This window comes from Mesitornis unicolor, unplaced genomic scaffold (genome assembly GCF_000695765.1).
Source record: "Mesitornis unicolor isolate BGI_N332 unplaced genomic scaffold, ASM69576v1 scaffold3560, whole genome shotgun sequence".
NCBI lineage: Eukaryota > Metazoa > Chordata > Aves > Mesitornithiformes > Mesitornithidae > Mesitornis > Mesitornis unicolor.
Genome location: NW_010157422.1, coordinates 16,251 through 28,553, shown reverse-complemented (window position 1 = coordinate 28,553; position 12,303 = coordinate 16,251). Strand labels below are relative to the sequence as shown.

Below are 12,303 nucleotides of genomic sequence, written 5' to 3'. Positions count from 1 at the left end.
CTTCCCAGCACAAGCTTCTGTCCTTCTAGGACATGCTAGGGCAAACAATTGGTTTTTTTAAGCCACTGAGGTTTACACTGAGCTAGATTAGAGAATACAATGTCTATGTGTGCCTTTTCTCAGTCCATCTCCAAGTAGGCTAGTGTGGCATGGAATGAAAAAATGAATTACTTTTAATGATACAAATGTATCACCATGGACTTACATTCGCTGTAGACTTCCCCATCAGAGTCTGTGCTTCCTGAGACTGCAAGGAGTGCCTGAGAGCCAATACTATTTAAATCAACTTTTTCAATATCTGACACCATGGAATTTACCACTTGCTGATCAAATAGGGCTGGCCGAGCAATCTGTAAGAGAAGACAAGGTAAAATGCTGAGACCTTGTTGTAGTTTATCCCCATCCAGCAGCTAATGTCACACAGCCATTCAATCATTGCCCACACCCTTGTGTGATGAGGGACAGAATTGGAAGTGTGAAAGTAAGAAAACTCAAGGGTTGAGATAAAAACAGTTTGATCATTAAAAAAAAAAATCAACCAACCAAAAAATCACAAACTAAAACAAAAACTGAAACAAAAAAAAACCAACCCACAACCAAAATTGTAAGGAAAAGGAAAAAAATAGTATCAGAGAGAAAAATACAACCCAAGACAAGTAAGGCAAATGAAAACAATTGCTCACCACCAACCAACTGATGCCCAGACAGTCCCTGAGCAGCAGTTCTCCCTGCCAACAACCCCCCTAGTTTTATTGCTGAGTGTGATGTAACATGGCATGGGATATCCCTTTGGTCAGCTGGGGTCAGCTGTCCCTGGTGTGTTCCCTCCCAGCTTCTTGTGCAGCTCCAACCTATTCACTGGCAGGGCAGTGTGAGAAGCAGAAAAGGCCTTGACTCTGTGTAAGCACTGCTCAGCAGTAACTAAAACATCCCTGTATTTTCAACACTGTTTCTAGCACAAATCCATTTCCATTAGACTTCTAATGCTCTTCTAATGTGCCTTCCTATCAGAACATCTTCATGATGTCACCTGTGTGCTACTTCCATCTTAGAATTTATGAAAGACAAAACTAAGTGAAGATGAGTATATGATGCACCTATAGTTATTCATGAGGACAACCACTTCAAAGCTCAAGCTGTTAACATTTAAGTTCCCCAAAAGGCATTGTATTTGGTATAATCTACCAAAACATCACATGAAGGTGCCTCCCTTAAGCACAGATACCTGTGTCTTGCCAGCATAGCCTTGGAGCCCTCAGCTACATGTTCTCCTTTCAGTCAAAACTCAAAAAGAAATAAGCTCCCTAAAGGACATAATGGAAAAGACAGTAAACCTTTGCTGGGCAAGGAGGATCATCTGATATTTTCCAATTTGGAACTAAAAGAAATAGCCATATATTCCATGTATACCCTTCATTATTTGACTGCCAAAAGTTCTCATGACAGTAGTTCATTATAACCATGGCCTTTTCCTCTCTCTTCTACTACAAAAGTTTGAAGTTTTGGTCAGATCTATTTATGGTCACTTTCTTCTTGCATGGTTAAATCTACAAGATAGAAGTCTTCTGTGGCTGAAATTGAACTTTGAAAAAATAATGCATTATATCTCATAGCCAGCAAGATGCACTGACTGTAACTGACAATTTTTTTGAGGTATAGTCTTATTCTGTTTACCTGTGCTAGGTGTAAGAAAGATGTCTGTCGTTTCAGGGAAGAAACGAATCTTCGTGCAATAGGCAGTTTCTTATCTGTCAGGTTTTCTGGTAGATTTTCCAAAGAGGAAACAACCCACTGCTCCCAGTTTTTTGCAAAATTTCTTATATCTGTCAGTAAACTACAGGAAAAAAATGTAGTTTGAAGAAACATCAATGGCAATTGTCTTGCATTAGTTTAAGTAATTTGGTTTCAATCTACAATTAACAGACTCCTGGACGTATCTGTGAATTACGACTCAGGTGTCACCAAAAGGAAACAGGAAATAACCAACCAGCAAAATGCTAAAATTGACTATATATTGATCTATACATCTTCCGAGAAAAACTATAAGCCATCTGCCAGTTGATACAGGTTGAAAAACACTAGCTTTAAGGAGAAACCATAATAAATCCAAGAACCATTAGAGATATCTGAAGTTAAGGGCCTTAGTCAGACAATAAACCACAAACAGGATGCCTTTCAAGGGAAGGTGAGAAGATTCAGGGATAACTTAAAACAATCATTTTATTAATATCTTGTTGAGAAAATGCTTAGATATAATGGCAATGCACAGGATACAAACTTGAAAAGTATTCTGAAAAAAAAAGTAAAAATCTTTGCTTAAACAACACAGGAACATTTGTATCTTTTTTGATCTTCTAGGGATTTAGTGTAGAAGAAACCTGTTTTAAAATATCTAACAAACCAGTAAATTGGGACATTAAAATACCATGTAATATTTTAAGGCTATTCTGTAGCTGTCCTCAGGACTGACAGTAGTTTGCCCTACATACTCTACTGCTCTAAAAATGAGCATAAATATTGCAAAAAAAATTCTCTACGATATAGAATTTCTGCTATTTGCCTGTAATATGCCAAATAAACAGAATGTAGCATTATTATTAAATGTCAAATACCTACCTTTCTGGCATTTCTTGCATTGTTGCGGGGATGAGCACATCTGTAAGGACCTTCAAAAAGGTAACAGAAAATTATATCAAGCTTACACTGGCCATTTATTCATTCACGTCTGTCTTGTCTACTTAGATTGCAAAGTGATAAGAACAGGAAATTTATACAGAATAAAGCCATTCAACCTCTTGTACAGATACTTATATAACTAGATTTCTCCCGTCGCTATTAGATAGGAACATATGAGAAATTTATTTACTTAGATAGCTCCCATTCTTAATGTACACCAGCATGCCAGTAAAACTAGAAAGTGCTGTCACTTACATTATACAGTAGGGAAATCAGTAGATGGTAGATGCATCAACACTTTTCTAGCACCACTGCCTCAGTAAAGCAGATATTCAAGCATCTCCCAACTATTTGAGTGCTATTAGCCACTTGACTCTTCTTTCTGCCACACTGCATGCAGCACTGAAGACATTCAGAGTTTAGGACAAGTGACCTATAGCTAAGGAACTGTTTTGGAAAAAACTCCCATCTGGGGCACACCTTTCTGGGGAATGTTTTTGTGGAAGGCAAAGTTGTTAGCTTATATCTTAAAAATAATTTTCCACTACTAAAGTAAATTGTTTGATAACAACACAATAAAATTCCTCCTTTTCTAGCAGCTTTGCTGTCAAGAATATCTAACACGATTATATATGAGAAATAATGAGAGACAAAAAAGAAACATAATAGTAAATCAGTGAACTTTTGAGAAATTCTGGCTTATTCAATTTCTAATTTAGTGCTGCTGCAGTATTTCTTCTTCTGTCACATTAAATATTTATTACAAATAAATACTGGATCTATCGGGACAGCATGTTTAGAGCAGGAAAAAACTCATAAACTCAAGGTACAATATAACCTCTACAAGAAAATGAGGCATAATGGCTCATCTCCAGGGTAGTAGTTATTATCTTTGATGCTAATCACCTTTACTTCCCTTTGCTATCTAAAAGACCTCTTCTTACTTTACAGCTTGATATGCCTCTAAGAAACAAATATTTTAATCTTTCTAAAATTTTTTTCCTCATATTTTTGTACAGTAAAGAATGTCAAATAGATGACTATAAGGCACTCAGTGCTAAACAGGCCCAAGCTGCTTGCTTTGACTACTTGGTGTTTACTGTTATACCAATAGTTATTACCACCGATATGTGTTTGTGAAATGCGTTAGAGGATGACAGCCCTTTTCTATGTATATGGCACGTCCTATCAGAAGAACTTAAAATACTGTGTAATATTTTGTAGTATTTTGCAGCCAGTAATTAATGACCTGATCTGATTTTCAAAATTAAAAACTCATGAAACTTTGGTGGCATTACTTAATTTATTTTTTGCCCAGCGCTCTATGGCTTAATCTTGACCTTGCAATACTCTTCAGTTTCACTTAATTTCAACTATTTGTGTGATTCCCCTGTAAGCTAGATCAAAGAACTCATATGACACCAAAACTGCAAAACAAGTGTTTCCTAGAATTTTTTTCAATCCAAACCAGTTCAGAGTGCAGCAGTTTTGCTGGTACATCTAGCAGCATAGGAACAGAAATGAAGTGTAGTAGGCAGGAGATGCAGGAATATCTTAACCCACTATTGTTCCAGCTCTGTCACATGAAACCATGGCCTGACATAACCTGGGAGTAGCAGATTCGCATGCGAAATCACCTCACTGATCTGCCACAGACTCTCTTTGCTGGTAGAAATTGCAATAATCTGCTAAGTAAAAACAAGGCTTCAGTTTCCATCCAGGCTTAACTTAGTCAGCCTTGTCAGTGAAGCACACAAGCACTTCTTTTAGCTACATTCAAGCAATTAGGTTAGGATTTCACCATTAGTGTGCTGCCTGTAGTCACACATCGAGTGTGCAGCAGAGCTGAGAGTGGAATTCTGCTCTTAAATGTGCCAGTTTTATGCTCTTGATTTCAGTGGAATCCTTGCTGATTTACACAGGTAAAAGGCAGAAAGTAGTCATGGCATCCTGTTATTTTAACTTCAATGCTGTTTTTACACAACGCTGTTTTTACAAAAGCTGTAATGTGGTTGAGATTATTCATGTAGCTAAATGCTTAACTTACCTTATACAGTATTGAGTCACAAACACAGAAGATGTCAATGATGATGGGATTTTCAAGCAGGGGAAGAAGATGGTCAGGCATTCCTTGCCAAAAATGTAGTAAGAAATGCCGAATCTAAAGGAGTAGAAACCAGATTCATGGACATAAATAATGCTTTCTTGGCTCCCTGTGCATATATACCAAGAATGTGTGTTCAAACAACCTTACCTCTTCAAAGTTCCCATTAATTGCATTGTCAAGGACACACTGACAGTGTGTTTTGTACATCATGATAAGAGTATCTACCTATTTTGGGAGAAAGAAAGATTAAACAGAGTTTCTTAGCTCACTCTTTTACTACTCTAGTGATCTAGCTTTCTGTAGCTAGTATTTAAATATAGAATATAAACTGAATTACAAAGCATATTTAAAAACAGGCAGTCTGTATATCCAGAAGTGATGCAGAAGTCACTCATCTCTAGTTTTTATCGACATCTTTAAGTCTTAATGCTGTTGTAAGAAATGTAGCATCTGAACCTGTATACACTCTGAAAATCTAGATATCAAAGTAAGGCAACAGCTAGATTAGCCAGTCAGATGGTAAAGTAAATTCACCTTTCTGAAGCAAGATTAATCCCAAGGAGTTGTGTAAGTTAATCATTAGGCTACTATAGGCGTCTATGAGTGTTCTGAAACATCATCTAGTTGGACAAATGAGAAAATAGCTGCCAGTCATTTGGTCAAAGTTTAATCACTGCCTTACATGAACTCAACTTTAAAAAGCAGAACTCCTTTCATCTCATCGGGCTAATTTATCTGAGTGGAGTGTTCCCTTATTTTAATAATTGTGCAAAGATATTACATGACTTTGCAAAAAATTGTTGTAAATTTTTAAATTTTAACCAAATTATAAAACAAGAATTTTGTAAAGTGTTTTAAGAAAAGGAGAACGCTATTAAAACCATTCTTATGGTCCAGAATCACAGAAAGTTTGTTACAGCTTGCAAACTTCTCTGGCAAACCAATATCAGGTTTCAGATGAACCTGATTTATTTCAATAGGTTTAGCATACAGATTTCTTTGAAAACAGACCTTGCTGGCTTTCAGAGCTGCTTCTGTAACTACATATCTTTGAAAAACAATGGCAAAGGGTAAGATTCAAGAACATTTTAAAGAAGTTTTTTTTGGAACAAGTTGATGGAAGTTTAAATTTTGGGTAACTTTTCTTCAGAAACATAAAATGCAGAAATTATTAGTCTATTTTAGTGCAGACTACTACATTTATGGACTCTCCGGAGACCAGCTGCATGCAGTTTCTTAAGCATTTAGTGCAGGAGTCAAACTTCAAGTATGGGCTCTCTTCAAGAGAGTACTTAAATATCTTAGGTTTAATAACCCTTGGTCAAATAAGCTAAAGGAGAGGAAAGAAGGTAAGGAAGCAGGAAAGAAGAGAACACGGAATGAGGAAAGAGCAGCAAGGAAAAACAGAGAGGGAGACACACAGAAATTCATTTCTCTTCCCACAGCCTTCTCATAACTCCATGAGTCTGTCCTCAGACAGAGTCACACAAAAAGCCCTGCTGGGCCATTCCATCATCTGGTACCAACAACAGAGGAATTACGCACTGCTGACCCAAGAATGAAGAGAAAAGGGGTTGCATACTTTTCTTCATTGTTGGAGTGGTGAAACTCAGTTTTGCTTATGCTGCTGTGTTGGGTCTGCAAGGAACCCCAAATGCTCTTCAGACTTAAATGTTATGAGAATGCTGTATACATGAGAATGCTGTATGTATGAGAGATGTCAATTCACTGATGAGACTATAGCAGCAGGTGATGCACACTGCATCAGTTCTTGGGCTCTCTTTAGGAACTGTAAGATTTTTCTCTGTAGTACAGATGGCTTCTTTTGTTTAGCTCTTCACAAGAGGAATCCCAGGCTTCACTACTTTCACAGAACAAACTTAGAGGAAGCCCTCATAAAACAAAAAGCTTTAAAGCAACGTATCTCAAGACAACCACCATCATGACCCCTACTGGAGGCTAAAGTAGAGAGTTCACAATGTGCACCAAAAGGTTTCCAGCACAGTTCAGAGATGTAGCAGCCTGTAATGTGACCAGAAACAACACAGACGTAACACACAGGCAAACAGTCAGACATAAAACATATGCCAGCAATACTTCTAAATGAACAGATACCCTTAGGATGAGCAATACTGAATATTGATTTGAGGAATAAGATTTTACTAATTCAAAAAGAAAAAACATATGCTCAGATTTTTCCAGTCTCTTTTCAAACAATTAATGGAAGAGAAAAATTATTTGTTGTGAATTATTTGTTCTGATATAATCAGAACAACATTTACCTTACATCCAAAGGTATTTGGAATGAATACAAGTTTCAGTTATTTGTTTGGTTTGCTCTCCCTGTCTTACATACCATCAGTTTGTAAAATACTAGGTCAGTTAATAGGTAAATAATTCAACCACCTTTCCAGTGGAAAGCCAGGTAATCGCTGTTAGTAAAGGTTTGCCCCCTCTATAAATCTGTCACCTCTGTTTGATTATGGACATTTCTGGCTCTTTCATGTCAATACCTCAAAGGCTAAGACATGAAGAAACATTCTCTGCCAATTTTTGATCTGTAAGTCAGAAAAGAAGCAGCTCACATTTTACCTTGTCTTTAGAAATGCACCCTTGAAGCAAAAGGTGTTGAGCACTTGGAAACTCTGGGAGAAGTGTTCCAGTTTTAGAACTCAGAGAATATTTACGAGTGAAACCACCCTGAAATGGAAGGGGAAAAAAAACCAAGAACACTTAAATAGCTAAGATAGATTCAACTGAAAACAACAATTCATGCTAAACTCTATATTGTCTCATGAGTCTCTCATAGTCTCAGAATATTTACATTCAGATAATCCTTCCAAAACACTTATGCTTATCCAAATCTAGATTCCAGCTCAGGAAGGTAATTAAATATGTGCCTAGTTCTAAACTCCACCAAAATGCATTTTCAGACTCATGCAGCCTTTGAGCCATATTACTTTATCAAATTCTACAAGCTTGGAATTTAATCTATGTTTAAGAAGTAGAATAGAGTCTTATGCTCTCCTCTACAATATGGACTGTTACAATCTCAGGGAGACCCTGAGTTTTATTTAATATGCACCTTTCTAGTGCAAGGATCTAGTTCAAGGTGGTACTGTTCTTCCTTGTTCTCTTCCTGCTCTGATAGAATGGTAATAGTGATTTCTGCTGCTTTACTATGGTAATCACTATTTAGTTTATGATAAAGTTTGATAATATTTTATAACATTATGGATGTCATGGCATGTAGGGTCTACGGGCACTTCTGAACTACCTATTTATTGTACAGCTCTCTGTGATTTTGGCAGACTTGACATGAAGGCCCAGAAAATATCTTCCAGATCTGTGTCCTACTGTATTAAAACAGTTATTCACATTAATAGGAATTCACATTTTTCACATTTTCACATTTTTTTCACATAATTCACATTTTTCCTACATTTGTAGGAAAAACTAAGGATAATGAGCTGCATACTCTCCCAGGGCATGTCACCAATTTTAGCTGACTTCCTCCTGCTCTGTTGAAATGGCTGAGAGTTTGGCTATTCACCTCAGAGACTAGACTTTGTTCTGTGAACATTTTTGGAACATTTTGCTTTTGTCCATAAGGGAAGAATAAAACTATACTGGGTAGCACAGGCACACAGAGCCACAGGTGTACGCAATATAAAAAATCCTGTACAGAGGCTCAGTCCCAAAGTTCTAAGTCTGGGGTCACAGACTGAGCCTAGAAAGAGGAGATGAAGTTTCAAAGCGTCTTTACTTCCTTCCTTCAAAGGAAAAAAAAAACTTTCTCATGCTAACTCTTTAGCAACAAAAAAGGGATATTAAAAAGGCATCTATTGATATAATCATGGTTTCATATTTCAATAAGAATGATACTCCCAGCTGTTTAATGTTCTCCAGTTACTTTCTTGAGACACAGTCAATACTGACCTGAAGTCAAGATAAATTTCTCCTGATTATACTAAATTCTGCTGATCTGAGAGTTTCTTGCAGTTCTTAAGAATTCTTAAGCCTCTTTAGTTTGTGGCACCTCAAATGTCATAGACACATCTTGTACTAGTTACAGACTGAGAAAAGTTCTTGACTAATATCAGATGCTAGCCTTCAGAGAGATGGAATTGAAGGATGAAACAAGTAGCCTCATATGTGTAGATACTGACCATGAAGCAATATATGGTAAGTCAACCCTTGTTTAGACTCCTAACCTAATACTCTCACAAAATCTGATTTAGTCATCTACTCAGTAAAGCTGCACAGTAACCTTCTGTAGTGATACAGTGTAACTATGCTTATATTTATAATGCATACAACATTAGGCTTATTAAGCTCTCAAATGGTATAACCAAAATAAAACTCTCATCCTCAAGAGATGCAATAACATTTATATTTATGATGCTGTTCTTACTGGCTGCATTGTACTTTATTACAGTCATAGGATTTAATTCAAACCTAGGAAAACTCATCTGGCTGAAATCCTTTGCTCCATTTTAGTCCACTCTGTCCTTTGGTAAGGCTGTGTACAGAGCCTTCAGTAGGCCTTCTGCATATTGGTGCAGTAAATCCATTACTTCTGTGCAGATTCCCTTTGTACTAATGCACGGGATTTGTGACCATGCACTAGGCTTTTGAACAGTACTTGAAATGGTCTTTTCCTACCCCTTTACATACAGTCGGATTTCACTGAAGTGGGAATAGTAGGTATACCGTGTAACACATAGTGTAAAAATGTGCAAAAGGGGTATTTTCCCATAAACGCTGATTTTCCAATTGAGGTCAGTTTCAAGTGAAATTTTCCCAAATACTGAATTCAGAAAACTATAACTGGGTTATTCATTATACATATATCCCTATTTTTATAAGGTGATATGTCTGCCAAAACAGACAGCAAGGACTGAAAGCATATATTATGTAAACACACTTTGCCTGGGCTATCTACTGTTCAAATACATATAAACCTCTAAGTCAAAGAAATTATAGAAATTTAGAAACATTAGTACTTCTTCGTGTCAATACTTTTGCAGTTTTATAATTGCCTATCAGTATCAGGAGGTTCTTTTTTTTTAATAACAGGAGTACTCTCAATGATTTTATTATGCAATTACCCATGAAATATACTAAAAGCTCTGATTAAAAGGGATTAGTTCATTTAAAAGAAGGCAGTGATGGTGGTGGGAGGTTTAAGAGAAGATAAGCTGCAATGTTTTTTACCTTGCTAATGGACTTATATGACTGCCTCAGTTCTAGGCTTAATATTTTAACCCACTGCCACTTGCCCTTTCAATTTAATGCCATCTGTTTCTAATGGCCATTTAACATTAAGATAATGACAGTAATATTATCTGCCTAATTAACCATGCAGACTCTAATGGTGCACTAACTGGTTTAGATAAAAGAATTTGCTGATATCTCCTCCTACAGAGAGAATACTAGAAAATGTGATAAAACATACCAGAAGTAAACAGTGTCCCTGGCACTCAGTAAGTGTTCATTCAAATGCCATTTACTCAGTATATTTAGACAATCAGTGCTTTAACATCTTTTCAATGTCTTTATGTTCCTACTGAGAATTACACCTCATGCAATCATTGTAAATCTTTCTGGAATACCTAATTGCATGTACTTCCAAGCAAATGAATAAGGATACATCACCTGTTCACTTTAATGAAAAGCACGTTGCCAAATTTTCAGTAAGTGGAGCTTGTTAAAATTCAGCTTTGACCACAAACTGCATTTTTTTCTTTTAAGATCTGCTTGAATAATTTCAGAGAAAGACAACAAAAATATATTGATGTGCCCTTTCTCACTTATTTCAACAGACTTCTCTGTGATTCTTTTCCTGGGAGAACCAAGGCAGTGAACTTTGGGGCAGAAACAAGGTGGGTTTATAGGACTGTCAATTCACAAACAGACTGGGAATGCCACATCAGAGATGGAAGTAAATGTGCATTTGTTTGTGTCAAGGGAACCAGAAATTTTCCATCCCAAAACTCTGAAAGAATGAATGCTGTAGCAGTGCTCATGAATCCTTGCATATGTTGAGGATATCCCATGGCATAGCACTATCTTTTTTTTTTATAAGATAGCTGATTATCTGAACAGGAAAATTGCAGCAGATCTAATCTATCTGAATCTCACTGAAATACTTGGAGTGGTGTCATCATAGGAAATATTTAGTTATGCTGTTGAGAATGGGGATTAGGACAAGAATGTAAAATGTTTAAGAAACTGACTCCAGCAGAAATGATAACAAGTTGTGTTGACAGGGAAACTACTGGACTGAAAAGCGATTGAAGTGAAGATTCTCAAAGATCAGACTTGGGGCTGATCTCATTGAACATTTCACAGGTTATATTGGCTGACACAAGCTAATGAAATCTTCAATAAAGAGGAAGACCAAGAGGTCACGTAGAAAGGACTGGGTAGCTTTGAGATAACAGCAATAAAGGGGATGAAAATCAGTAGAGCAAAGCTACACTCTCAGGGACCAATAAGAATTTCTGCTATCAGCTAGAAGTCGCTTATCTAGAAATGAAAAAGGAGAAAGACTTGATGTGTATCAGTTGATCACAGAGGGTATATTTAGTCTCGTAAATTAAATGGTGTCAGGAAAGGTTCCCAGGCAGTACAGGGACAGTATTATTCAGAATGGCCCCTGGGATTCTTTTGCCCTTGCCAATCAGCAGTCTCCCAAACAACTCCCAGCCATGCTTCAACAGTTACTGCATGCTAGAGCCTTTTCTCCAAGGCAGTGTGGCAGAGATGTGCCTGTGCTGCTTTGTAGGGTTAGGAGTTTGATGACATGGATGCAGGCTATTCCATGCCTATTGAATTTAGTGTCAAAGAACAATCCTGGGAGCAATCCTTAACCCTTTATGTAAAATAATCCATAATTTTCTATATAAATATAACCAGAATAACAGTGACTATACAATAGTATACAGTAGTAAAAATGTAGACTACTTCTGAAAAACCCCTCCTGCAAAAGTAATGAATGAAAAAAATTAATCTACAGCTTGATCTTTAGTTTAAGAAGAACCATTTGTCCTGGTTCGAGATAAATAGAACTGATTTTTCTATTTAGTGATTTTACTTTTCAGCTCAGTCTCTTCTAAGTGGCTGAACTTGCTGAAAGCAAGCAGCACGTTTTTCCAGTCAGTGTGATAATCTCAAGGTCGCTGTCTCACCATGGGTGCCGTGTCTGTGCCTACGGGGGGAGAATGGACCCAAAACTGACCAACTAGGTATTCCATCCCACATACATCATACTTGGTATAAAGCCAATGGGATCACAAGGGTTTCGACCCTTCTTCCATCTTGGAGCCCTTCCATCTTGGACCCTTCCTTCCGTCTCGATCCTGCAGAGGCCAAAGTTCAAGCAGAACTCCGCTGTTTCGTCTGCCTCTGATTCTGATTCAAGTGTTCCTGCATCCTGCTCCCACCTGCTGCTGAGTTCGGTCTGGGACTTTTCCAGTGCCCGGCTCCGCAGAGCCTCTGGTGATGTATTCATCATT

At 37.3% G+C, this 12,303-nt stretch overlaps 1 protein-coding gene across 1 annotated transcript in view; it reads right to left on the bottom strand.

The window, feature by feature from the left end:
* Positions 1–205: 205 nt before the first annotated feature.
* Positions 206–12,303, bottom strand: part of LOC104537108 (DNA-binding protein RFX6-like) — a gene marked incomplete at both ends in the record, with an annotated part of 28,239 nt that continues 16,141 nt past the window's right edge. Inside the window, 6 exons of the mRNA XM_010179900.1 lie at positions 206–350; positions 1,675–1,834; positions 2,617–2,666; positions 4,724–4,837; positions 4,931–5,008; positions 7,376–7,483. Coding sequence (XP_010178202.1) covers positions 206–350; positions 1,675–1,834; positions 2,617–2,666; positions 4,724–4,837; positions 4,931–5,008; positions 7,376–7,483 — 655 coding nt within the window. The remainder of the gene's footprint in view (positions 351–1,674; positions 1,835–2,616; positions 2,667–4,723; positions 4,838–4,930; positions 5,009–7,375; positions 7,484–12,303) is intronic.